The sequence below is a fragment of the Anser brachyrhynchus genome (assembly GCF_964034855.1).
Source record: "Anser brachyrhynchus genome assembly, chromosome: 3".
Classification (NCBI taxonomy): Eukaryota; Metazoa; Chordata; class Aves; order Anseriformes; family Anatidae; genus Anser; species Anser brachyrhynchus.
Window position 1 is genome coordinate 105,412,260 of NC_137696.1, and position 27,991 is coordinate 105,440,250.

The window sequence follows — 27,991 nt, forward strand, 5'->3', positions numbered from 1 at the left end:
TCCTGCCCGCCCGGGACGCCTCAGCGCCGCCGCTCTCCTCAGCGCCGCTGCTAGGGCGGCCCCACGGAGCCGCTCACCTGCCCCAGGTGAGGCGGGCGGGGCCGGGGAGGCCGCCCACCGCCAGCCTGCCGCCCCCGCGCGGGCGGGCCGTGCCCTCCCCAGCGCGCCTCGCTGCGTGTTTTTTGTTTTCACAGTTTGGCATTTTTTTTTAGGTTTTTCCCTCTGTTTTCTCTCAAATCAGGCAAAAACCGCAGCCGGCTGTTGTCGTAAAGCGAGGCGGCGCGACAGCTAGCGAGGGCCCCCCCCCCCCCCCCGCCCGCCTCCTTCCTCCTCCCGAGCGGAGAAGATGGCGGCGGGGGAGGTGAAGTCCGTGCTGTTCGTGTGCCTGGGTGAGCGGGGCGGGCGGCTGCGGATGGGATCGGGGACCCGGGGCTGGGATCGGGGACAGGGATCAGAGACAGGGGTCAGGGGCAGGGGTGACCGAAGTCGGCGGTAGGGTCGACGTGAAGCCGCGGAGACACGATGGGGCCTGAGGTAAAAGGAGCTTGGTGGGGGTGGACTTCGGTCTGTGCAGTTCTGTGCATCGTGAAAAGGAGTGAAAATAATAAAGTTTTCTTTTCTTTTTTGTTGTTCTGAAGAGCTGCCTAAATGGAGAGGCAGGCAGCAGGTTAAAAGAAAATAAAAGCATATGACACGTTTTTAGGGTCTGAATCGCATTTCATGAGAAGTCATGGAAAACAACCGTGAAGGGATCAGAAGGGGTTTGGACGCTTTCCTGAAGCTCAAGACAGTTGATTCCTAATGAGCATAGCAATCTTCTGCTTCTTCACAACCACAAATTGCCAACCCGACAGTGTGGACTACACGGCCGTGCACCTTTCTGTGTACATATTTTCCCAAAACATCTGCTTCCCCTCAAAGATAACAGGCTAGATGGCTCTCAGCTCTGATCTAGCAGGGCTTTTAATATTGTCTGCCACCTAGCTTTTATAATCTTACTTATATGCTCAAACTTGATCCCTGTGAATCTTTGGCATTTTGCCAGTTTCATTACAAAGCTATTGGCTAATACTTTTTTTATTATTATTTTTCATTTTTTACTAAGTGCTTTTCTGTTGTAATAAGAGAAATTGAGATTAGTCAAATAGCAAAACGAGTTTAGTTTAGTGAAATACGTTCCCATATTTACCTTACTGTAACAGCTAGCTGTAGTAGTAACTTAAGGAAAAACATCCTTTAGATAAGGAATTATCAGTTGGTGTATGTTTGGGAGCCAGTGGCCTACACAAATATCTCTGTATAAAAACATCTTATTAACATGCAATCTCCAACAGTATGTTCTATAGGCAGTGGCAATCTTTATAAAACAATTCCTATGTATCTCCAGGTTTGTAAGTCCGTGATGGTGATTTGCACTGTAATAAGTTGAGACAATCCAGTTGGGACTCTGAGCAGCCATCATTAACAGAAGATAATTTAGGTGTAGAGTGATCTATGATACTGAATTTGAGGAAAGGATGAACAAATCAAAAAGGGCTGATGTTTACAAATTGAAATTTTGAAAATAAATGTTGCAAATATCTTTGAAATTTCCTCTTTTGTGCTACACGGTTATAAAAAATACAACCTAGTGCTATGTGGCATGTGACATACAAGTTAATAGACACGAAAAGCTCTTCTTTTTTGCGGTCAAATAGGTATTTCAGTTAAGATTAGAAGGCAACTTGTGACTTCTTTACTCCAAAAAGTTTGCTTAACATTTTGTAATTAGTCTTGAAAAGCAATGATTATGTCTTAATAGTTGCCCCCCACCCCCAACTTTTGATTAGAATAATCTATGGTTATTGCTGAAAAGTCTATTAAGTAGGTGTCTTGAACTGCCTTTACCTGTAGTATTCTTTGCTAATTAATGAAGCGTATTAATTCAGATGTTCTCCCACATTCAGCAAGAGCAAATCCCCAAAAGTACAAGCCTTCATGAAAAATTATATTTTCTTTCTACATTATTTTGAAAGAAACCTGTTATTAAAATATCCATTTACTCTATTCTTTTGTTTGTAATGAGATAAGCAGATATTACACAACAAAATATAATCTAGTTAATGTGCATAATTACATTAATGATAAGAGTTCTTCATCACTAAGAAATAGATGGAGAATCCAGCAGCATATTTAATTACAGAATATGAAAAGGCACCTGGAAATATATATATTTTTTTCATTTAAGGCAAAGAATTAAAATTGGAGGTGGACCAGAAAGCAGTTTTCTCTTTTTACACTTACGTAGCTCATCTAATTAATGATTGAGCTCTAGAAATGAACTTAATATGATGCCATGTTATATAAGTTATCTGAGTTCAGATAAGTATAAGTATAAGTATAAGTTATGTGACTTATCCACTATAACATAACAAGCTGTATGGGCATCTTAGACCAGAAGCTGGTCTCCATGAATGGAGGAGTAGTTACTAGACAAATGGTTTAGCAAAGTGATTTTGGGAGTGTCCAAAGGTTGACAAAAAAAAGAAGCTGGTGTTTGTTGCGTATCACTGAGTATGAATGCTGCCATCAGAAATTGCATAACATCTTTTCTGAAGTGACAATGAATTTATTGGGTATGAGGAAATGACACTTCCCACAAAAAGATTTGAGTTTCCTGATTCAGTTGTCACAAACCAATATATACTTTTAAATATAGCCAGTGAGAAAGCAGTAGCTTTGGTAAGCCATCAAAGTGGTCCTAAACAGCTGCTTTCATGAGGGTTCTTGGTGAGCTGACAAAAAGAACTAATGCAAGTTTTGGATAAAGAAGAAAATGTTAGATAGAAGTAAGGACAATACCTTACTTCTGCGGTAAGATAGCTGTTTGAATACAGTGTCTTGTTTGATCTGTTTCAGAGTGTTACAGGAGAACTGGAGAGTTGAAAGCGTGGTCTTAAAGGCATCTTAGAATAGGAAAATAAGATTATGGTGTATGCTTAAAAATGTTAGGAGTCAGATTGTTGCGAGTAGGTGCTTATGTTTTGAGAACTTATTCGTTCTGGGGAGCTTTTAGCTTGTTGTGAAAAGCATAGCAACCCAGTAGTGGCTGCAGATAGGCTTGACTGCAGAGAAGATAGAGTGACACGACTGGGAACCATGATCAAGTTCAGACAGGGATTTGAGTACATAATGGCACAGAGTAGGGAAGTTTTAAACACTTGCTGCTGAGGGACGCCTGATGGTAAGTTACTGGATGATGCAAATTACATTAGGAAGTAGTATGATAGTGGCTTAGATGAACTGAGTACACATGGAGTTGAAAGTGGGTTTTTAAATGTGGGAGGATGAAAGCTAGTAAAACTTCTTCCTTTGTTATTCCATCTGCTGTTTGTAACAGAAGAGAAGAGCATCTGTTCACATTTGGGGAAGACAAAGAATGTGAAAGAGTTAGAGAGCTGAATAAGGAACAATGAAGATACAAAACAGATTGAGAGAGTAGATTGTAAGATCGGCAGTTTGTAGAGATGAGCAATGGGCCTGAGCTTGAAATGCAGTCAAGTTGTCATTCATGATGGGAGAAGTGACACTTCTATGTCTGTACAAGAATAGATGAAAGATTAAATCATGGACTGGAATAAGAACTCAAAATTGAACGTTGGTTTGGATAATAGGCAGTAGAAGTCTTCTTGTCCCTGGGAAATGAGTGAGAAAGCATGAATTTGCAAAAGTAGTCAACAAATGGTTCCAGTACTGATTCTGTAAATGAAGTTTGTCTTTAACCCATGAATCATTATGTTTGATGTTTATAGGATTTATTTAAATGGTAAGGCTCTTTCTGGGTACCTTGGGTACTAACTACCTGATGAGATTGAAATTTAAAAAATGAAAGGAGAAGACAGAGATTCAGAGAACTTCAGTACCATTATCTTATACATAAAAAAGCATGATTAGATCAGTTAGAAGGAGACTGATCAGTGAAGGAAAAAGGAATACCAGAGGAGGAGGAGAATGATAAAATTGACGCTAAGGAAGCAGTAGATAACATTTAAGGAAAATATGTTTTGAATCCAAGGAGGAAGGTAATCCTCCTTTGAATCTTTGTGAATCTTTTCCCTTTGTTCCACAATTATGACAGTCAAACTATAGCTTAGGAAATATGGTGCATGTGCAAAGAACCTCAGTAAAGACTGAAGAGACAGCAGTGGGATGCAAAACTGAATATAAATGGGATAGAAATTATCCTGTGGGAAAGGGGCGATGACTGGAAAATAAGAATTGCGGTTTGCATCTGTCACAATAAGGCTTAACGTCAAAGATGGGATGAGCTATAATGTCACAAGGAGTAGCACAGATAAAAATAATTTGTTAGGATGAAAATAATATTGCAGAATATAGGGAGAAGAGAGCTGTTAAGTCAGTTTGAGATTCTGTCCATAGTCCCCATGAAGACACTTGAATGGTGACAGTGATTCTGCAGTAGTGTTAATAAATACCTCTGGTAATACCTGGAATGTGTTGTCATGAAGACATAAATTTTTAAATTACAAATTAAGTTACAAGTATTTAATAAATTATGTAACTGCAGTTCCTAGGCATTGCTAGAAGTATGGTAATTATATATTTAATCAATGTTTGTGTTGCCATTTGTGATTATATCTGATGTGGTATGATCAAAGATATTCAGACATTTATTTTAAGTAGTGAGCATATTATAGAAGAGTGAAAATGATTTGGAACAAGTCAGAAGGTGATTCAAATCAGGTAAAGGAGAAGGTTAAACAGAAAAATCTGTGAAGGTTTTATTTCAAAAGTGTCATTTTGAAACTCTGGAAATTACTGAAATATTAAGCATAGTAATGAAATTTACTGATCATGCACAGTTACACGTTATAATTTGTACAAAGGAAAAATAACATACAGGAAGAACTGAATATCCTCAACAGGTGGTGTAATGGGAGCAGAATGTAATAGTTTGGAAAGAAGACTTAAAGGTAATCTGTTGGAAGCAATGGAGAAAAAGAGGGAATGGGCAAATTAGAAGTGGGGACTATGACCACAAATTTGATACTCGTGAAGGAAGCAGATGTGATCATAGAAGTTGTCTTAGGTTGTTTTCAAAAGAACTAAGTAAATATTTTGGGACTTTTTTTTTTTTTTTTGTCTTTTGTAAGCCTAATCGTCTAAAAAAAAAAAGAATCTTGGAATATCATTGGTTTTATTTGCCAGTATTTGGAAATTCAAAATTATTGAATTTATTTATTTAAAGTTGGCTTAACAGGAGCAATTAGATAAGGGTAAATTAATTTCAAAAGGAGGCCAGGAGCTCGGTTTGTTTAGATTAGCACAACTGTGCTTGACAAGAGCTCTGTATCTGCTGAAGGGAAGAAAGGTTTTTAAGCTACAGAGTGATGTTAACCAAGATCAAATGAGCATTGACTTCCAAGTATAAATATTAAGTGGGGATTGGAAAGGTTCTGGCTACTGCAGGAAATGAGTTTCTGGAGCAGCCTTTTAAGATAGATGATGCTTTTAAAAGAGAGACTAATGTGTTTATAAGAGATGTGGTACCGTATATGCCCGCTGTATCAGAGGATTGGACTCATTGACTACAAAGGTTCTTTTCTGTCTTAAGCTGGATGTTGCCATGTTCCATTCCTCTTAAAGTTATAGTTTAATGCTTAACTCATTCAATTAAATTAAGTGAAATTTTTTTTACTTACCACATTCTTTATCATTTTTATAATAAATATTAATCTCTTTTCTCACTTTATAAATGCAAACAAATTTTAACTGTTTTATTTTTCTTTCAAGACCAGTGTAGTTTCCTTGCTTGGAATAAGCTAGTTCAAGTAAAGGAAATAGTTTGTTTTCCCCTGGAAAAAGATTTGCCATTAAAATTCATTTAATTAATTCATTCGTTTTGGTGTACTCTAAAACTTTGTAGTTTTACTCCCCACCTACTTTTTTTAATAGTTGGCATGATTGACAGCAAGTTCTTTAATGCCCAGGTCATAGCAGCTTCTTCCTCTTTAGTAGTGAAATATCCACCTTGATATTTTGTTGAGTGCTTGATCTGTAAGTCTCTTGGTGTCAGCAGTTTAGTTCTCTTTGTGGGCATTTCATTTTTTTACTCTTTGAAATTTGGAAAGAATTTAATCAGTAACAGAACAGTGATGTTTGTGATTGATTTTTTGTTTAAGGTATAGAATTGAGTGCTACCATTTGTGATATTTCATAGTTACCTGCTCAAAAGTCAGCTATGAATGGAGTCATATGGACTATCATATTCTTTGATGGAAAGGGGAAGTTTGTATGATTTATTATGGATGTGGATAATATATCAACTCTAAATATGCATCTAGTTTCTCGTATGAAAGGATCAAAAGATAGGAAGTTCAAGTAACAGTTGAATATTTTTATATATTTATTTGTTGAGATGTTTTTCTTTCTTCGAAGAGTATTTTTGCATGCAGGCTTGAGAGGTCTACATTAAATGGTAAACCCAGTTACATACAGCTTCAGCAGTGGAGCAGAAATACTTAGGACCTATTTTTTTTTTTTTTTTATTGAGCGCTACTTCATTGTTGAAATAGGTTTTTTCTGAAAATAAGGTCAGATCAACTCGCTGGTGTAATTGGTGGCCGTTGGAAGGCAAGACTGAGTTTGTATTTCTGTAATAAATACAGGTACCTTAACTGTTCATTGGTTGATTGACAGTACTTCAGCTTTGCCATAAGTTACCGTTCATTACTAATCCTCCATATTTTGGACAAAAAGAAAAAACAAAAACAAAACAACACTGGAATATTTCTTTTCCTGAAGTGTGTTCAGAGCTTGTTTGATTGATTTGTCTTTTGGGGGTGGGGAGTGGGAGTGGAATTAGAATTTGGAAGCTGCTCTTGTTGAGGATTCACTTTGACCTGAAGTGACTTCACTTCAGTGGTCAGGAGGATTTCTGCTACACGTTCAGTTCACTAATTTGGTTCCATCCTGGTGGTAGTTGTATTTTGGAATTGTCCAAAAGGTTTCTGTTAACAGGTGGGTAGTAATGTAAATATTTGAGGCAAATATTTATAGATTCTCCAGTAATGCATTAGTTGAAATTTGCCAGTATGGAAGAGTGTGATTTGCTATCATTTAAATTTTGTAATTTTGCCTGCCTTTTGTCTTCTGTGATCACAGAACCTCTGTGAAGGGGGAGAAAAGAGAAATGTGCTTACACAATACTCGTCCTATTCATTTTAACAAGTTGTATGTTTTCATATAATAATGTGTTTCAAGAGACTGATGGATATTATGTTTCCACTCCTGCAGAATCTGAGTTACAATAACATAAGCAATCCACATTCTACCCAAGTAAATAAAAATCTTTCATCTGATCTGTGCTGACAAATCCACACAATTATTGATTTTTTTGTTTTGTTTTTAATCATCTAAAATTCTACTTTGATCTCCTGTTTCTATAGGAAACATTTGTCGCTCTCCAATAGCTGAAGCAGTTTTTAGAAAACTTGTAACTGATGAAAAAGTTGAAAATAAGGTAAGCTGTTTATTCCTGTTCTTGCCTTTGAAATAATTGTCTTGTAGCCAGTTAGTACAAGTATAAGCAGTGTGAAAGGAAACATAAAAATGTAAATTTGTTTTTCTGTAGTGGAGGATAGACAGTGCAGCAACATCTACCTATGAAATAGGAAACCCTCCTGACTATCGAGGACAGACTTGCATGAAGAAACATGGCATTACCATGAATCATATTGCCAGGCAGGTACTGTACTTTAATTTTCTTTAAATATGTATATGTATTTGTTTTGTTCTTACAGTGGATGACAGACAGTGCTGCCGTTTCAGACTGGAACGTGGGGCGATCCCCAGATGCAAGGGCTTTAAGCTGTCTAAGAAATCATGGCATTGAGACAGCACATAAAGCACGGCAGGTAGAAGAGAGTATATTTTCTTTCTTGTTCATACCCATGCTTTCTTTAGTGCTAACCATTCCATCACAGAAGTCATTTGACCAGTGCATGGTTAAGCATCGAACAGTAAATACAATGTGCAGTTTCTTAAAGGGCTCCCAAGTGGCCTAACTCTTGCAGTTGAGGTTAGTGAATTTCTTGTTAAGTTTCATTGGAGCTATAACTATGAAATGTTGGAGCAGTTTTTCCATTAAAGAAAAATCCTACATTCAGGTGTTTAGTATGATGGGCATTTTTACGAAACGTTTTTTGAATATTATTAATAAGTGGACTGAGTCTAGTAATCTGTGATGCTTCTTTCAGCAAGGAATTGAATTTTAGCAGGTCCAAAAAGAAGCAGAATACCTGTTCACCCATCATAAAAAGATTCTGCTCTTGCGTGAATATCTTTTTACTAAGGCACTCAAACCCAGGATAAATAGTACAGTTGGTGGTGACTTCAGAGGAAAACATACTCTTGAAACGTTCTTAAGTCAAAGACAAGTTTTTTCCATAGTGAAATCCTCTGTTTTACCAAAGCTCATCTCAGTTTTCATTAACAAAAAGTTTAGTTCTGTGTGGCACTCCAGAGAGATGGAAAATAAATGTGCCTGCATCTATTTAAATCATTCAGACACTCAAATAAATGCACATAACTTACTTGAGTTAACTGTTCTCTGGATACAAGATATTCCTTTAGGGCTTCACCTTTACTTAGCTTGAGTTTGTGTGACTACTTCATCTACTGACAAAACGATCAAGTAGTCTTGTTATTGTCTTTCATTTCTGATCCCTTCTGAATTTTACCAGACCTTCCTGAGGTCATATTTACTTTCTTCACTTTCAAGGACTGCATGGTTAGTTCTTTAACTTTTTAAAATAAATTCCCTCAATTAGTCAATTGCTCTCTGCTGACCTTTGCTGATGCTAATCTTTGTTATGTAATAATGCAAACAGGACTGAGCATAATACCATTCCAGATTTTTAATGTTTTGCTATTAGAATAATTAGTAGGAAAGGCCTGATGATGTGATCTTTTCCTGGTTCTGGATTTGTTGTTTATTAGTGCTTACAAACAGCATTGTTTATCATTATGCAAGCTAAATGGTACTCAAACTAATCACTCAGTGTTTCAGTCACAGTAGTGCAACATGTTTGTATTCTTAAAAGATGAGACTTGGAAACTTGAGAACTGTTCTTAGGTATTACTAGAGCGGTCTGTGGGCAGTTAAGGCACAGCAAAGCATCCAAAAACATCTGATCCTCTTGCCTTGAAAGAACTCGGAGGAGAGGGAATGAAAACACCTTAATGAAGATATTTGTTTATATGGCTGGCAAATGAAAAGATTTCTGAAGTAGAAGAGCCTGAAATGTTAAATATGCAAGGAAGGAAAATTAAAAAGAATGAGACAATAAATAGAAAGACTAACAGGATGAAAATTTGTGTAAAAACATCCCAGCACAACCAGCTCCTTTTATTAAAAAGTAAAAATACAAAAATTGAGTCCCTGAACTGCAAGTTAACTGTTTGTTTTGCACTGATGTTAACTATGTAACTCCAGTATTTTTTTCAAACTTCTGTCAAATAGTCTCTGCTGATACTCCAAAATGGGTAGAGCTGACATGGTTTTGTAGTACCTCCGGAAAGAGAGGGACTCAACAGCGTAAAGTATGGCTTTGCAGAATGGTCAGGTTAGTACAAGCAGAAGTGTATCTGTTTTGCTTGTAGAGACAAACTCAAGGGTAGAAATTTGTGTATGATTTTGTTGCTTCAGAACAGATTGAGAAAGATTTAACCTAGGAGCTGCAGAAATAGAAAGGAGGGATTTTTCTTCTCTCATATCCAAATACTGTCATAAGATGACTACCTCGTACAGTTATCTTCTTCATTCCTGTGGAAAACTTATCCAGTGAAAAGCACTTTCCTTCATGTAATTTTGTGCATAATTATCATAATTATGGATTGTATCTCTTCTTTTAATCCAGTAGCTACCAAAAGAGCGATTTATATAAGATAGAATGTTAAACTGGTTACATCCTACATAGGTGATGTTCATTATAGTGATTGTTCAAGCGAACTTTAAATGAAAAATGAAGTATAAATATATATACGTATATATAAAATGTTAACATTTTAGTTGATGGTACGTTGCTGTCTGTTTATGCACCCATTGAAATTCTCTAAGCTCGTAGTCTTCGTGCACAAAAGAGATATGAATTAATCAGTTTCACTTCCATTCATGCTGAGGTCAAAATTGATTTCAGTATGACTCATATCGAGCATTTGCCTTAATTGTGAAACTGAGATTAGAGGAAGGTTGTATTAAACATTGTTTCACAGTTGGATAAATTTGAAGACTACTGCATCTCTCTCTCTCTCTCTCTTTTTTTTCTTTTTTTTTTCTTTTTAAGGCAGAGAAAAGGAGATTACCCTTCTGAAAATAAAGGCAAATGCTTAACAGACAAATTGGAATGATTATGTGTTTCTCTGTTGATGGTCTTTAATAATGGTTACATGTATTTTTTTTGAACGTAAAATTACTTCTTCTGTGTAGTTGACTGCTTCAGCTTGCCACTACTTCTCAAAAATTCATGTTCATTTTTACTGCCTCTTTAGGTCCTTCCCCAGAAATACCAGTTTTCTGTAGTTTTGAGGAATATCTTTAGTTCATCAGTGTTTACTGAATTATGCTTTTTGTATCTGATATCTCTGGAAGAGCACAAGCTAACCAGTAGTAATCCTGTTATTAGGGCTGCATTTGGATCTGTGTTAGTGCTGATTCATAGAGTAGTAACTGTCATGTTGTCAAAGTATACAAAGATGGGGAAGTGTGGCAGGTGTGTTTTACCTTTGATCTTTTTTTTTTGTAATTTTTGCCTGTGTCTGCACTACAAATAAATCTATGCCAACTTATTTTCACAGGGGCAGTGTTTAGCTGTGTAGAGCAACCAGAAGAAGCTTGTAGAGATTCTGTTAGAGTTGCCAGGAAAACAGAGCTATTTCTACTGTAAAAATATTTTCTTAGGTCAAAGGCACAGCATGAATACAGCAAATATTTTTACTGTGGTAATAAACAAGTCTGCATTAGTTTTCACCATTAACCCTTTCTTTTCAAACGCTCCTCCCTTTTGCCCCCCTTCAGTTTTCTTGGTGTGAAATGTTTCATTTATGGCCTAGTCTAGTGATAATTTCTGCAAGTCTTTTCTTATGCCCTATTATGCAGCAGTATTTATTTGCTGTTAACACATAAGTAGGTGCTTTCTCTGCTGTTTTTTTCAAATATGTAAATATTTTTTACAAGTTAATATCGTATAGGATAATATGTCAGTTCTCTTGCTTACTCATTTCTCTAGCCCATTCTTCCCAGAGACACCTGCCAGAAAAACCTGTACTGAAGAAACCTTCAAAGTTTTTTGTTACAGTACTACACCTAGGACTATACGTGAAATGCAGTCTTTAATGTGAACTCATTATAGATTTCATTCCATTTATTCTTCCTGATTATGGAAGTATTAATAAAATAGCTACCTTACTTTCGTGTAGGAAAACTTGTAGAAATGGATAAATAATCATGGCAAAGTATATTTAAAATGTCTTAAATTTTTGTACAAGTTGATGAAGGATGTGCAGTTTTCCTCCTTATGTGTCTTTTTTAATAAATCAGAACTACAAAACTTGAAAATACTTTTTCCCTTTTCTTATAATCATAGTTTGTATGCTAAAACATATGTTTTTAATTCTAGATTACTAAAGATGATTTCCAGACCTTCGATTATATACTTTGCATGGATGAAAGCAATTTAAGGTAATGTATGAATAAATGGAACAAATTAATTTGGATTGCTTGTAGCGCTAGCTCACAAGTCACTTTGAAGACGTCATGTTTTACAAGTCTTGTTTTTGAGGGTTTGTGTGTGTGAATGATATTGTAATAGAGGGATTCTTCATTTCTTGTAAGTTTAATGAGCTAAAATTGAGTGTTTAATTAGTGTGATACATGCCAGTCAAGATTAAGGAAAAGGAAGTTTAGTATGCTTTGTGTTACACAAGTGTAGCTGATGCCTGTGCAGTTAAGAACGAGGACGCACTGTCTTTTGATCCAAGTGATCTGTTTTTCTGATTACATAGGATCTAAAAGACACCGAAAACCTGCAAGGGATTAAATATGTGTTCCTCCCTTCCCCCCGCTCTTTTTATTTTAATGGAAGTAGTGAGCTCAGTAATAATTTAAGTCATTAGCTGGGGGAAATCTTGTTGTTTGCTGCTGTTTCCCATGGTTTTAATTAAGTGCATCTTTGAGATGATTTGAGCTTAAGAAAGATTAGGTGAAGTAGATGCCTAGATAATTTGGATGTCATTAGCAAAATTTCTACTTAATTACGTACGTATTTATGATTAGGATTAAGGGGGAGAGTTTTAGTAATCTACAAGTGTAAGTGTTTGTAAAGACTATAACCTGTAACCTAATAAAACAAAGAAAGAAAACCCTATTAGTAACATGTAAACACTTTAAGAACCAGAACCTCTTATCTGAAGGAAGTATTGAATTTTACAGAATGTTTTGAGTGACCTCTGTTATGCCCTTTATTCATGGATGCCGTGCACTAAAACTTGGCTTGATTGCAGTGTGTCAGGCAAAGAGGTGACTAGGCTTACTATAGTTTTATTCAAATTCTTAAATCGTTAATACCAAAGTAAGTTTTCATTTATATATGAGCTGTAAAGCAGACAAAACATAACAACTATAACAGACTTAGGGATTTTGCTACTGCCGCACTTCTAAGTTTCATCTTAAACGTGAACCCAATTCAGCCATTGTCCTGGGAATACATATTTGTAGCTGGTTCCAGGTGCTGGTGGAGTGAGCGCCTGTCATATCGGAAAAGGGAGATCCAGGACATCCCTTTTTCTGTAGTACCAGAGCCATTTGGCCCCCTCCTGTTCATTAGGTGCTATGCCAAAAGACTTGAAGAAAATTATTGTAATTGGGTATATGTATAGGATGGCAGTCTTCAGACATCCTTCTTGTCCTCTGAAAATGTTGTCAACATTCACAGGGCTGCCTTTTATTTTTTTTAAATCTGTAAATTCAAGCAATAACTTCTTTCTTGATAGAGTCCTGGCTTTTATTTATGGAAAAGCAGTATTGTAGTCTCACTGCTATTTTGTCTTTCTAAACGTTAAGAAATTAATTTTTTCATTAATTAGAATTAATACATCAGAAGTTAGTTTCTTGAAACTGATTATGCTTATGACTATGTACATTTTTTTTCCTGTGCACTATAAAAAGTACTGTCAGTTGTAGTGTACTTTGCATTCTATTAAAGGGAATGTTATACTTGATGCTTGCATCTTGTCCATAATATAAAATTTAGAAATACAGTCTGTGCTTTCAAAAGCCCTGCTCAGTACTTAACTATTTGAAAGAATATTCTGCAGAGAATTAATTCTTATGACCAATTGCAAACTACTTTAAACTTTTTCAACACTGGGTAAGTAAAATGACGATTTTGTATGCAGATATATAGATAAGTTAAAAGAACGTAATGTTTCAGCTGTTTGTCAGAATCATAGTACTTAGCATCTTTTAATCTGAAGGTGATGAGAGGTGCGTTTTAACTGCCTTTGGGATGATGGATGGCCATTTGTAAGTATATGGGGAAAATACTGTTTCAAAAAAAATATGCTCTGTCAATGGGAGGCAACGTAAAAGATGTGATGATTGCTAAAATGTTATGTCAAAGGGAAGACATCTCATGAATTTACTGTTCTCTGCTAACTCGGTGTAGAAGGACTTCACAGGAGTTAGAGGCAGCATCAAGAGATCTTGCAACATACCAATTAAGAATATTTTTTTAATCCATGAAGGAAGCTTCCTCATAATTTTGAAAAAATATGTGGAAATATTTTGGAAAAAAATATGTGGAATATTTGTGGAAATATTTTTGAAAAAATATGTGGAAACCAGGACAATATGTAGATAATCTTCATTATTGTTACATAATGTGAGCTAAGGGTGGACATTGAAAATACTAAATGAATTATTTGAGGAAGAAGGTGATAAATATACTGCTAAAACGTTCTGTTAAGCCTTGAGTGCCTGTTTTCTTATACTCTGAATTAAATTTATATATGCCCCTGATACTCAATTTAAAAAAAAAAAAAAAAAGGAGCAGCATAGAAAGTCTACAGAATTGACTGAGTCCAGAAAGATATTATTTTCCTGTGTTCTCTAGAAACATGAACATCTAATACTGATACCAACAAATTCTGAAGAGAAATTGATAGGATTTACTTTTTTTTTTTTTTTTTTCCAGAGATCTGAAAAGGAAAAGCAACCAGGTTAAAGACTGCAAGGCCAAAATTGAACTACTTGGGACATATGATCCACAGAAACAACTTATTATTGAAGATCCATACTATGTAAGAAATTCTCTGGTTAGCTTAATTAAAAACCCTGTATGTATAGTACATAACCTTGCCAGACCCCATAGTTTTCTTATAACGTTTAATCTGATAATATGCAAAGCCAGTTTTTTTTTTTTTAAAGAATTAACAAACCAATATAAACTACTGGAATACAAAAGGAAACCATCTTTATTCTTATAGAAATTATTTAAGTTCATAATGCACCTGTATTTTGAATATTAAGTGAAGCCTTCCATGGTCAGTCTCCTTGCAAAGAGAATATAATTAGGAAAAACAGAGACAAAGACATGGGGGGGGGTGGTCAGAGATGTTGAATAATATTAGCCAAGAGCAATTAATTAGATTAGGATCCTTCAGTTTAGGACAGAGAAGTGGAGGAAGATGTAGTGGGGTTCTGTAAGACATTGGTATCATGGAAGAAGGTACCAATAAGGAATTGCTATTCATTACACAAGAAGTAGAGAACATCAGCTGGGTTTGTAGGAGACACGTTCAGGACAAAAAGGGGTATTTGTTTCCACAAGGTGCTTTGTTTAACTGTGACACTCAACATGACAGGATACTGTGAATGTAAAGGAAAAAAAAAAAAGGCTTATAAGGGCTTCAAAACTGAATGGAAAAAAAAACACATGAAGGAAAGTTGGAAAGTTCATCCAGAGCTCCTGAGTAAAAAGAGTGTTCAGCTCTGGAAATTCCTGAGACACTGGTAGTTCAAATTAGGGAGGAAACGTGCTACAACTATTACCATGTATTTGTACTGTTCTTATTGTTTCCTAATGCCAGTTATTTGTCATTACTGACAACAAAAAACCGGCTTGCAAACTTTTTTTGGTTTGAGATGGTATTAGTATACTAACATACTTTTTCCTCTGTTTTTTTTTTTCTAGGGGAATGAAAAGGACTTTGAAACTGTTTACGAGCAGTGCGTTAGATGCTGTAAAGCATTTTTGGAGAAGCCTCATTAATGCTTCATCATTTTATTTCTAGAATAAAATAATTAGCTTCTCCTGAAATATGTAAGGTTTACTTGATTGATGTATTTAAATTGTAAAATTATGCCTCCTCAGTAGGTTGAAAACTTTTTCAGTTTAATTTTTTATTGTAGTTTTTCTGTCATCTAATTAGAAAAACATAGGAAGTTTTAAAGTTGGATTAGATGATCAACCATTTCCTCACACATTAATGTAATAACAAAGTACTTGTTCAGAATAAATTTATCTGTAAACCCTTCCAGTGCTTTCTCAGAAGCACTGTAAAAAATAATGTCTTGCTTCTTTCTGTGCTATACAAACTAAAATTAGGTCTTCTTATTGTGACATTAGTTAATTTAAACGAACTTACAACAGGAGACTGTGAAATGATAGTTGATGTATGTTAACTTAGGCATGTCATCCTAGTATCCCTAGACAACTTTTGGAATGAAGCTGTTTCATATGGAGCTTGGTGGTCAAAGAGAACTGCCTGCCACAAGACAGGCATGGTTTTGACTGTTTATAGACTCTTAGCATTATTTCAAAGCTCAAGCAAGTAAAATCCATTATCAGGATCCTGTAAAAATGGCTTGTTATATAGTTTTAAATGCTCAGTTATCAAAGAAGCAATCATTTTGTGCTAATAGATCTTCGTACTAATTAAGATGAAATCAGTTCAGAAATAGTCACTGATGTTAATAGGACTTCTCTGGTTCATCTTCCTATCGTCTTGGGGCCAATTCCTAGTACACTGATATAAGTACATACAACGTTAACATTTACTTTCAGGACAAAACATGTCAGCTTAAAAGCCTAAACATCAAGTGTACATTTTGTATCTCGTAGTAGTAAACTACTCAAATCCCTGCTATATTCCCAGATCCTATATGAGTGGCAGACCGTATTTTCAGATTTACCCAGGAGAATGGATGGCCTGTCAAAAGTGTTCCCAAAGAGTATAGTTCAACCTGAAGACAGACCACTTGTATGTAATATAATATGTAGTATGAAGATATATGAAAGCCAGTAAATAGAAAGTTCTGCTCTTAGACAAAAATGGAATACATTGTAAAAATCCATGCCTGTTTGAATATCACATTCAGTCTCTGCCATAGGCAGAAACATAACTGAGAAATGTACTGAGATCAGTAATGTGACTCATATGATAGTTTTCCTGTTCAGAATAATCCTAATATTGGTATGAATTAGCATTACCACATACTCTATAAAACTGTATCTGTAAAATTTACTTTGTTATTTATTTAGTTGCGTTGTGGTTATTCTTACATCTGCCTTCCAAAGTAATAGAATAGCCTCTGGACTTGTCACCTCCTTTCCTTCTGGGAGAGGGATTTGCATAGAGGACCGTGTTACTCTTGGGGAAGGAGGAATCCTGGTGTCACTGTGCACATACTGCAGCCTTCAAAATGGGAATTTTTGAATTGCATTTCCTGGGACTCTTGCTGTAAAACAGCTGGGAAGTATTTGTGTTAATGAGGTTTCTGTTTTGTGCTAAGCTTTCAGTTGGACACAAAACGTAAGAACCTGCTTACAAAAAGGCAAGTGGTAGATGGAATACAGAAACCAGGATCTGGTGTATTATTGGGTTACCAATGGTTGTGATTTTTGGTGAACAATTTAGGAATTTGCAAGTTAAGAGCTGTTTCACTACAGGGACAAAAAATAATATACGTAAAATGTTTTTCCATTTCTTTTATGAATGCTTTAATGAAATAAATGAGGGAAAATGATGAGCAGTTAGGGACAAACCACCTCAAATGTGGTTTTATGCACTAGCCTCAGAAGTGGAAGTATTTAGGCATAATCTAATGTTATTCTTGCCAGAAAGATCATTTGAAATATTCCAGTGAAAGTAAACTAACTCAGATGATTGAGAACATGATGGTTTGTGCTTTCCCATTCATGGCTGACTAGAAGTAGAACCTGTACGTTTCCTACATATTGAAGTTAAGATTTAACTCTGTATCTTTGGGCTGCTGGGATAACAGAAAGGAGATAAAAGGGTACAGTTGTTTACCTTTGCTAGGCTTAGGAAAATTCATCTAAAGTGATACAAAGTCAAAACTATTTGTGTTAAATTCACTTCTGATTGTAAAGTATCAGACTTGACCCAAGTTATGTTTTCAGCAAGTAATCTATCAGCTAAATAATTCACCAGCTCCACTGGGAGGGCAAAAGCTGATTTATTTATTTATTTTATCTGTGGTGGGTTTCTTTTGGAGGAAGTGGAGGAGAGCAACATGATATTGCACAGAAATTTGTAGAATATGAGAATATAGAACAGGAATTGCCTTCAAGAAAGACAGTTGCATAGTACCATTATTTTGCTTCCAAGAGCAACAGTGAACGTGTGGTACATATTTTTGTATTAATTCTACAAATGACTAAGCCCCTGGATTGTTTCAGTTAAGGCAGTAAGCCTACACCTAGACTAAATAAGTAAAATTTGCTATACTGAAGTTTGTATCTTCTGTCAAAACCTGCCGACTTCAGCTAAATCACGAAAAAAAAAACCCTTCCATGGAAATAACTTGTTTATATTCATTTATTAAGCCATTAAATAAATTACTGTTTTCCTTTTACAATACATTTTTTTCTAGAAAATTTTAACTGAACCAGATTTCTGGTGTCTTACTACGCACTGAAATAATCACACTTATTTAAACTCCCTTATTAAGTAGTATGTTCTGATCTGATGTCAGTCAGTGGGGCTACAGGAAGGCACAGAGTTCCACTGACACGTTTACTGCAGGTGAGCTGCTAAGTGAAGCCTGTAGCAGTACGTTCTTAACTGCATGTTTTCAGTATACACGTATTCCAGTGAGAAATGAAACTTTGGCATTTAGTGATGACTGAAATCAAATTAGAACTACATACTTCTCCCTTGGTAAATACAGCTATGTTCTAGGATGGGGTCTTGTACTTCTCTGCCAATGTTTTATCTTTTTTTTGTTCTAAAGAGCTAGATGCTGAAGGCTCTTAAGTGTGAATTTCAAGAAGTCTGCTAACTTCTTGGGGAGGGAACAGGGTATTGAGTGTTGTGCTTACATTTTGAAGATTTAATTGAGGATAAAATTGAAGCTAAATGCCAGTATTAAGATAAAACTTTCTGAGGTGTGTTTACAAATTGTGCTTAATGGTTTTCTTCCTGTTTGAGCCATTTTATTATGACAACTGGACTTAATATCAGATTGAGGGAAGAAAGAGAAATGTTAACAAGTCTTCTTGAGTGAGTGTTCACTGACTCCTCAAAAGTTGATACTAAAATACTGGGCACATTTGTTATAATAATTTCTTTGCAGTATTGTGAATAGATTGCAGGTTTATTGATTTATTTATTTTGAAACAACCATTTGTCATTAAAAAAAAAAAAAAGATTCAAATTTAGAATTCTGTCTGGAATTGGGGCAACCTTGTGGGCCGGGCATTTCATGAGACTGGAACACACAGATATGGCCGTCCTACCAAGTCCGTAGAGTATGTCCAAATTACAGGACTTCTCCAAGGTGGGTGTACCTTTCTTACGCTAGCATACTTTCATTGGAAAGTCGCTTGTGTGGATAAATGACCGTAGCTACCTGAAAATGCCATCTGTTTTTCAAATTCTGGGTTCAGTGAACAGAAAGCAAACTGAGGACATCTTAATACCAAACACTTTATTACTTATGCCTGTTATTTACAGTATTTACATATTGCACGTTAGCTGGAATGTTTTATACATTTATTATATAAAGTAAATTAATGGCAGCTTGTGTTTTGTGTACAAAATCCATGCTCCACTGTCCCAAAAAATATGTCTACTTTGAATTACATTTCTGTTTGTCATGCAATTTGTACTCCTAGGGTACAATGTGACCCCAATGCAAGTCTGTTTTAACCAAACTTTTAAAAAATTGCATAAGCATGAAGGATATCAAGTGACCACAACTACTGTGGAGCAGATCTTTAGTAGTTCTAGATATACAAACAAACACTCCTTAAAATTGTAGAATTAAGCAATAGAACATCAATTTTCTTGGTGAAATATTTGTGTTTACGTAATTTTTGGCAGCATTACACATCAGTTTTAGTGTGTTTTTTAAGTATTGAGCATTATGTACTACTGGCAGTTACGCTACTGTAAAGGGAATGTCAATCTGCCAACTGTTGACAACCTACAAAATGCATGTTAAAAGAATTATGGGAAGTAGTCTGTCAATCTGCAAAAATAAATCTCTTGTTCACAATGGAATATGTTATAAAGGTAGTAAGTTCTATTTCCCTGTTGGTTTCCAAGGCACTTCTCTTGGTTCTTGGTTTTTCTTTTCATGGTAATAATATCTGGTGGATTAAAAGAAAGAAGAAAATTGCCTTTCATCATTTTTATACTCACATACAAGTGTTTAAGAATATATTTAGCATACTGAAAATAGTAAGTAAATAAAAATGTCAAATTTAGTAATGACTTCATAAAGATCTAATAGTGCATGTAGCTATACTAAATTACTGTTTTGTTCCTCAAGGATGAAGCTTTGGAAGTCATTCTTGTTTTTGTGTTGGTTCATTTTAGGTAGACTGGAGAGATTTGGATACTACAGTTCTGCTTACTCAAAATGTGCTTGTAGGTAAGTTTAGCGTGTACCTGTGAGTATAACAGTGAGGTCAAAAAGTGAATAAACATCAAGTATAGTATTAACAGATCATAAGTTTCTGTCTTAGTGTCTTGATATCAGGAGGCTGTTGGTACAATGTCCAGTAATATAAATCAGTTAAGGTTTGAAAGACCTGTCGCTGTCCTTGGGACCTGCAAACAGTGAGGCCACACAAACTGAGTAGAAGCCGAAACGGATCAATTTGCTGCCAGTTCTAATAGCTCTTCCCTGAACAGGTTCTTGGAATTAAAGTACAGCCACTTCTGTAACACTGGTATCCAAATCACTGATACAAAATGACAGGTTTCTACACTGCTTATGTACACATATTGTCTAGTCTAGAAAGGTTCATTCACAAATCGAGCAGTGAAATTTACTGCAACACTTCTCCCCCACACTTTTAAGCCAGCTTAGAAAATGTAATACAACCATCTCTTTGTGTACATATCTAGAAATCCCCCCTCTCTCCAGTAACTTTTGAGTATGTTGACATTCTCCACAGCTGCATTTTCTAGACTGGTGACCATCAAGTGCTGCAAGTGGTGTCTACACAGCTTTGTGTGTTTCTGAGACAACCTGTTAATGCCTTTATTGAATGAAAAAATGCAGAATAAATGTTCCTCATGGTTGTCAGAAATCCATGTGGAAGATGGAAAAAAGCAGCGGATTAAAGTGCTTCTTATGTCATTTTTAATAGTTAAAAACTTTCATACCATGTGTCTGAACATATGTATCTCTCTGCCATGATCCTGTGAATTCTCTGATATTTTGAGTTTCTCTACATTTTCTACTGCTTAAGTATAATTTGTAATAGAATCATTTGAATGCAAAGTCAGACTTGACATAACCCATTGGAAATCAAGCTATCGATGCATACAGAAGTACTTGTTAGTATTATTTAAACATATATTTAATTTTGCAATGTTTTAAAAACTATTAGGAAATGTAATAATGTTACAGACAAGCTTAATATAATTTACCTTTTTTCTGGCTTTGGAGATAGCACAAACTTTTATGTCCTCGCCTTAGAGGGGAAACTGATACAATTTTTCTGTCTTACATTTTTATCTAGCTTATTTTCTGTATGTGTACCCATACTGTGCTTTATTGAAGCTGAAAAGTGATGTTTAAAAACAAATTAACATGCTTTTAGTCTGATTACAGTGTGGTACAACTGACAAGTTAAACAGAAAATTTAGTAAATAGTTTGTTCATTACTAATAGTAAGGGGAGTATTCAGCTTACTGAGGTTGGAAAAAATGGCAGTGGTTGAACTTGCATAGTATGCTTACTTGTTGTCTCATCTATACCTGCTGTTGTATGGCTACCTGATCAAAGGCCGTTGGTCCTAGATTCTCAGTGCTCAGGTAGTTTGCAGTTTTCTAAATCCCTGACATTTGCAGTACCCATGAAAAGACCCTAGGTTTTGAGCATGAATTGATCTATTGTTGTACTTTTTTTTTTTTTTTTTTAATTTTGTATAGTCTGTGTTACGCATTAGTCTAGGAAAATTGACTGAAATTTAGCTGAAGGATGGTAGGTAGCATTCTTAGTGGAGATCCTGAATACTACTTGACAGCAATATATCTATTGGGAACATAGACAGTCATACAACTCCTTTTTCTTTAATTAAATTATATCTTTTCCTTTGTTAATGCAAGGAAAAACAACACCCCCACTCCGCCCACCCCCCTTAAAAAAAATAATAATAATAATAAAAAAAAGAAATGAAACACCCAAGCAGTAATGTTAGCTGAAACCATCTGAATGATACAGTTGTTCCAGTTTTAAAAAGCACAAATGAAAGATACTATAAAGACATATTACAGCTTTCCAAATTTGGTTCTAGTCATTATCTGCGCACGATGATAATAAATTATAAGAAAAAGCTATCCAAGAGAGGAAGTTAGTGTTTTAAATATCAATGTAAACTTTAAAAACACTGTGCTAGTAGGATTCTGTAGCAGAATTTCCATATGCTAACATCAGAAATTCCTTTTCATTTCCCAGCAGTGAATGCCCAGGTGGACATCTGCTCCAATGTGAGCATCAGATCTCAGAGATCTATACAGCGAAGATAAAGCTGATAATGTTACATCTGGTACTAGCCACAGAAGTTCCCCTAGTAGCTAAAACTCTGAACTGCCTATTACAAAGCTGAATTACACCACACTAGTAACCACGTACGCTTGCTGTTTAATTCAGAACAGTGGTTCTGATAAAGTCTTAACTGAGTTACCTTGGGAACTATTTCGTGTCACCAAGCCGACATGACTGAGTATGTCGTGGGAAGTTGTATACGATGGATCAACGTATGCTTTCTAGAAAAAAAGGGTCTGCTTTCACTTGGTAACACGCAGAACCCACATCTTAATCCCATGTTCGCTTCTTTTAAGAAATTAAAATGTCTGACATTTCTTGAGTGCACTTGGTCTTAGTCTGAATAAGAAATTAAGAGAAAGCAATTAAAGGCTTTCAATTAGAAAACATTTGAAGTAAAACTTAAGTAGGAGTCCAAACAATATATTGGGTTAAAGATTGTTTGAAATAGTTAATATAGAATGTGGATTATGGGAATGGGATGTTTTGTGTGATATTTCAGTTTTCTCCTTTTATATTTAAAATTTCCAAATTTATATTGTCCTTTCAGTTTTCTTAACGTACATTACTAGTATGGTTAACACATCTTAAAAAGTTTACACAGATTTTTCAAATGACACTTCAGTTATCAGTATGCTTTAGCTTATTAGGAATTTTATAGAGAATCTTTGACCTTCATATGTATATGTATTTATTCTTGCCCTATCATGGCCTTATTAAACAAGAAACATTGATTCTATTGTTTTATTTTAAATATTGCTAGTTACGTGTTTGTTGTTGTTGTTGTTTTCCTCTGGGGAAGAAGTAACGTAGATTTTTCACGTACTTCTTGTATTAAAGCTCCCTTCCTCACCTTAGTCTGAGACTCCTACTACTTGCACTAGGCATCTATTTATTAGTTTAAAATTGTATCACTAGTTTTATCTTCATTTGAAATAACTGCAGAAACTCAAAAAAAAAAGTATACTTGCACACAAGTATTTATGTATAGTTAGATCCTTATTGTACCAGGAGGTTTTAAGAATATGTTGTGAGATCACTACTGGTCTGTAGCAAACGCCTACTGATGGAAAAGGGAGGTCCCAACAGTAGCACCTGTGGCTTTCAAACAAAAATAGTAAAATCTGACTGAAGCCAACGTGATTGTGACAAATGGTGCCAGGGAGGCTAGATTTCCAGTTGGATCACTGTTTGTAACAGCAACTATACAAGATGTTCAGTGGGAACTTTAGGGGAATACTCAGGAATCTTGTTCCTGACATTCATTAACCTTCGTTTTGGACAACACGATGGTTGTTGGGTGTACCTGCATGGGGAGGGACAAAGAAAGCAAGAAGTATAGGAGCTGTTAGGGAAGTTGGAGAAAAATGAGTCTGAAGGAGAGAACAAATAGTATGGAGGACAGACTGGGATAGTTGTGTTGAGCAGAGGAAGGAGAAGTGTTGCAGAATAAAACTAGTTAGAGGTGGCACTAGTGGCAAGCTGGAAGGATGGTCTGGATTGCCTGTTGGAAAAAGGGACTACTGAGTGCTGTGTTAATATAGACATGCTATTCTGGATTGACTGATGCAGTCTGAACGTGTAAAATTGCCCCTGCATTGCTCAGGTGTTTGGGGGAAGCAAATTTGAAATTACACCCTAAAAAGGAGACAGAAAAGGGAGCCTAGTTATATGTATGTACAATAAATGAGAGAAAGTGAATGCCTCACAAGACACATTGTAATTAACACACCTACCCCCCCCCCACCTGGCTTAAGTATGCACTGTGATAATAGATGCCCAATTCCTGCTTTCATATCTTATTTTCTTATTTGATCTTAGCACTGAGTTTAAAAACTGTGTTTTAAACTGTGATAGTCCAAAACTCATTGTCAGAACAAATCAAAAACGAATCTGCCCTTTTTTGGTTTTACTTCTTTTCCTCCCACATTAATCTCTAAACATAGGCAGATGTCCATGGATCTTAAAAATGTGCCCAAACTACCAATTTGCCAAAGTATCAAACAGCAATTATTCTTCTTATAACCCATCCCAATCATAAGCCTTCAACAAAGTTGAGCAAAATAGAAAGTCTAATTCTGTTGGAACAAAAAAGGTAGGCATCGACAATTAAGAATGTATTCTTCTACTAATTTACGATATCAGATCACTGATTGATCCAATAACTTATGTTATCAGATCACTGATTGATCCAATATACCTTGGTTAGCAACAACAAATGCTAAAGTATAAAAATGAGTGGGACTCCATATCTGAACGCAGGATAAAAACTACCAAGAACAATGAAATCTTCTTATCTTTTTGAAAGAAAAAGATTAACTATTTTTTGCTGAACCCTATCTGTAGATATATTTTGAAGAAAACATCGTAAATCTCTAGCCTAATTTCTACTCCTTATTCTTGGCATATAAACTTGAGTTAGTAGTGTATTTAGCTTCAGCATAAATTAACCATAGGTTCAAGAGTTTTGTTAAATAAAAGCAATACATATTCATGGTTCCATTATTTTTAAATACTTAACATACTTCATAGGCAATAACACTATTCAAATAAGTAAGAAAAAAGCACAAATGTGGTGTTTTTCTTTCCTCTATGAATAATCCCTGGGTGATATCTTACTTAAGATTTTATCTTGACAGCATTTCTATGTAAATCTCAGCAGAAGTTGGGAGGGAGTAAAACAACAACATGAAATGTGTCATAATTTTAAAAGATGTTTAAATGTGTCATTACAATTAATATAAACAGTCAAATTCTGCTTGTGAATTCAGGCTTTGGGGGAATCACAAGGAAGTATTCACTTTTGTAGTATCACAATAAAATTTTGTTCTCTACTATTCAGGAATTACTCTGAGCTTTAGAATAGATATTAACTTGTAGCTTTATAGCAGAAACCACAAATGTTTAGCTATTGCCAGGCTATTAAATAAAGCAACCTCTTCTTATACTAGAGAGCCATCTTAAGCAAGAAATGGTTTTGAAATTTAGTTTTGCCATGTGCAATTGGTACTATGCTCAAAACTTTAAAACCCCTTGAAAAGACCTTGGACAATGATAAGTATCTGCTCCGTGGAGAAAAAGTGGACTGATAAGTGAAAAATACAAAACCAAACCAAAAACCTACATTTTTCTACCACTGTCCATGAGATGAAAACAAATGAAGCCTGCGTTGTACTTCTCTGTGTGAGTGGATGTCTTACCCACACAAAATTGTGGAAATCCACTGGATCCACTGGAAAAGGTTTGGGTAGGAAAGATGCTTAATTTTATGGGGACTTCAGTGGGGGTCTCAGGGCATATGTGGTGTAGGAGGAAAGGCTATTCTTTTAGTAAACGTTGCTTAAGAGTGCTGATACTGTTAATGGTTTGGACCTTTGGCTTGTGGAGACCTTCAGACATGCCAGTTAGTTGAGTAAAGGAGTTCTTTGGCAAAATAAGATGGATTTTTTTTTTTTAATAGACTACCAGCTTGAGATGAGAACTACTTTAGTCACTGTTCCTTCATATTTACAAGTTTGTGCTTTTGTGATAAGGTGCAATGATAGATAAAATTTTCAAAGGAAAGAGAGAAAAGATCTCCCTACTCTGATGTATTAGTATTGGTAATACACTACTCACCTACCTTTCACAGGTGAATATCATTATCAAATTCATTCCTTGCTTTCTTTGAATTGAAAGGTTAAATCCTGGAATTCCTCTTAGTTAGATCAGAGGATTTACTTATTTACTAGCTTTTATTTGTCTTACTGCAGTTGTTTCCATGATTCCATCCCTGAACACAAGATGTATGAATAAAAGATTCCTCTCAATGGCTGCGTATTTAAGTTGATGACAACAAGTAATGTAACAGTCAGTGGACCTTAGAAACTTTTTGACTTGAAGCTGGGCTAGTCTAGGTCTATTTTAGGAAGTCCTGCAGAAAATACTTAAAAGTACGTTGAGGAGTTTAGGATAAAGTCAGAATGCTGAATGGTATCTAATGATTTAATATATGATCTCTGCCCTGGCCATTAGAAAAGTCTTTTCTAACGTCTGGAATCCTCGCATTGCAAATTTAAACAAATTAAATCTTATTTATCCACACTGGATAAAAAGAATGGCTTGTGGCCACCTTTTATGAAGTCAAGTAGCTCAGTTGTGTTTTCCCATACTCATCTGTCCTTTAGACTAAATAATCCTAATTCCTTTTAGTTCTTGTAAATTGTGTTTTCTTTAGTCATCCATTTTGCTCTTCTTCAGAGCAACCAAGAAACACCCATATGTCTTCAAGTGTGGGGTCCTCAATTAAATGCTGTATTCTACCAGCAACAGTGATTATTTCACGTTTTATAAACAATGTTTCTATTTATAAATTCCAGTTTGTCTTTTTTTCAAGTGTGACATAGTGGATCACAAACTAAACATGAGTCTACCATAATTCCTGCAGTTTCTACAGAACTATCTATCTAGCATTTCACAACTTGCCATATATTTCTGCATATATATTACTCCTACATGGCTTCGTAATTCTGCTTTCCCCTTATGTTTTATCCTGTTTTTAGACTATTCAGCTACATTTCCAAGATTATTTTAAATTTCAGTGATGTACTCCTTCATGGTTGCCTCTCCTACACCACTGTCATCCATAAATATACTGACTTCTACCATGCAAATTAAAGTATTGACCAATACCATACCCATAATGTAGCTGCTTGACTATGCTCAATACAATTTTTCAGTTTGACACTGAAGCACTGATAACTTCAATATTTTCCAACCATTTTTGCATGTATCTTGATCGCATCTCACTAGCTTGCTTGTGAGAATGCCATGCAAAACAGTTTCCGTGCTTTACAAAGTCAACTAAGATGCTTAAGCCTTAATGCTTTTTTTTTTTTTTCTCCACAAGATGTGTATCTTGTCACAGAGTTAAAATACCTTTGATAGCACTTGTTATTGAAATGTCTGTATGGGTTATTACTTATCCCTTTGTCAGAGGTCACATTTCTGTCTCGGGTAAAGGCTGAGGACAGAATTTAAATTAGTTCTTTTGTATTCTTGTGTGTCAGTTTTCTAGAAATTCAGTTCGTTTGGAAGAACTTTTTTTTTTTGGTACATGTTGAGATTCTCAAAGTACTAAGAATTAGAGGTACATCTAAGCAAAAAGGGAGGGAATAACCCATACATAGAAGTGTACGTAGACATAGTGTACACAATGAAAATCCCTAGAAATCTGGACAGCTTAAAGTTAGTTTGTCAATGCTACTAATACATTTTAAGTACCATAAAAGCACCTGCAACCTATCTGCATGTATAAAGCTGTCATGTGTATAGCTACATGTATATTAACTTTCACTGAAATGTACACCAGAGATCTACAGCTGCACACATAAAAGGGCTGCCACTACCAATATAAACAATTGTATACTGAGTCAACTCTTGAAAAAATAAGCTACAGCTGTTGTCTTTTGTTCTATAACAACAAATTCACTAGCTGGTAACTGTATAATTCTATGAATAATTCACAGCTGATGCACATGGACTTTTATATAATGACTTCCAGTAGGGGGTAGCCTTTATTTATTGCCACTATTTGCCAGATTAAGCCAGTTACTGCAAATACTCTGAAAGAGGAATATCTTAGCCAAAAAAACTATTTTTATTATGAGTTTTCATGTATGAAACAAAATCCACAGCTTTGCTATGCAGTATAATGTCATTATTACTATCAAAAAGCTTACCTTATCCTTCCATGCACATTGGGCTTACTGCCAACCGAGTAAGAAGCCTGGCACATCTTTTGTAGTCTGTCAGGAAAAAAAAAAAAAGCATAAATATAGACATTAATAAAGTAAAAAACTTTTGCTTTTAAAAATCAAAATTGATAAAGATGTGCAAATTATTGTCATGATTAAGTTAAATGAA

At 35.4% G+C, this 27,991-nt stretch overlaps 3 protein-coding genes across 7 annotated transcripts in view; 1 reads left to right on the top strand and 2 right to left on the bottom strand.

Annotated features, from left to right (window-relative positions):
* The window catches only part of SH3YL1 (SH3 and SYLF domain containing 1), a 43,745-nt gene extending 43,602 nt beyond the window's left edge, over positions 1-143 (bottom strand). Inside the window, exon 1 of one of the 2 annotated variants that reach the window (XM_080587332.1) lies at positions 1-143. In XM_080587332.1, the coding sequence (XP_080443458.1) occupies position 1 (1 nt within the window). In that variant the 5' untranslated portion in view covers positions 2-143. The other variant, XM_080587333.1, reaches the window with a different exon arrangement.
* Positions 144-16,590, top strand: ACP1 (acid phosphatase 1). 2 transcript variants are annotated; one of them, XM_080587337.1, is made up of 6 exons: positions 144-389; positions 7,449-7,522; positions 7,634-7,747; positions 11,679-11,740; positions 14,253-14,358; positions 15,252-16,590. In XM_080587337.1, exons 1-6 carry the CDS (start codon positions 347-349, stop codon positions 15,327-15,329), a joined length of 477 nt encoding a protein of 158 aa, XP_080443463.1. In that variant the 5' UTR covers positions 144-346; the 3' UTR covers positions 15,330-16,590. The 2 variants fall into 2 exon arrangements, with proteins under 2 accessions (XP_080443463.1, XP_080443464.1); XM_080587338.1 differs by lacking the exon at positions 7,634-7,747 and adding an exon at positions 7,803-7,916 and having other exon boundaries at positions 145-389.
* Positions 15,386-27,991, bottom strand: part of ALKAL2 (ALK and LTK ligand 2) — an 18,772-nt gene continuing 6,166 nt past the window's right edge. For all 3 annotated transcript variants that reach the window (XM_080587334.1, XM_080587335.1, XM_080587336.1), the window contains exons 5-6: positions 27,808-27,873; positions 15,386-19,676 (exon numbers count right to left, since the gene is read on the bottom strand). In XM_080587334.1, coding sequence (XP_080443460.1) covers positions 27,809-27,873 — 65 coding nt within the window. In that variant the 3' untranslated portion in view covers positions 15,386-19,676; position 27,808. The remainder of the gene's footprint in view (positions 19,677-27,807; positions 27,874-27,991) is intronic.

Bases quoted from the DNA above. Each gene is read 5' to 3' on its own strand.
- ACP1 (XM_080587337.1), top strand. From the start codon at position 347: ATGGCGGCGGGGGAGGTGAAGTCCGTGCTGTTCGTGTGCCTGG. The intron at 7,748-11,678 runs GTACTGTACTTT...TTTTAATTCTAG, and splicing joins TGAATCATATTGCCAGGCAG to ATTACTAAAGATGATTTCCA. The intron at 11,741-14,252 runs GTAATGTATGAA...TTTTTTTTCCAG, and splicing joins ATGGATGAAAGCAATTTAAG to AGATCTGAAAAGGAAAAGCA.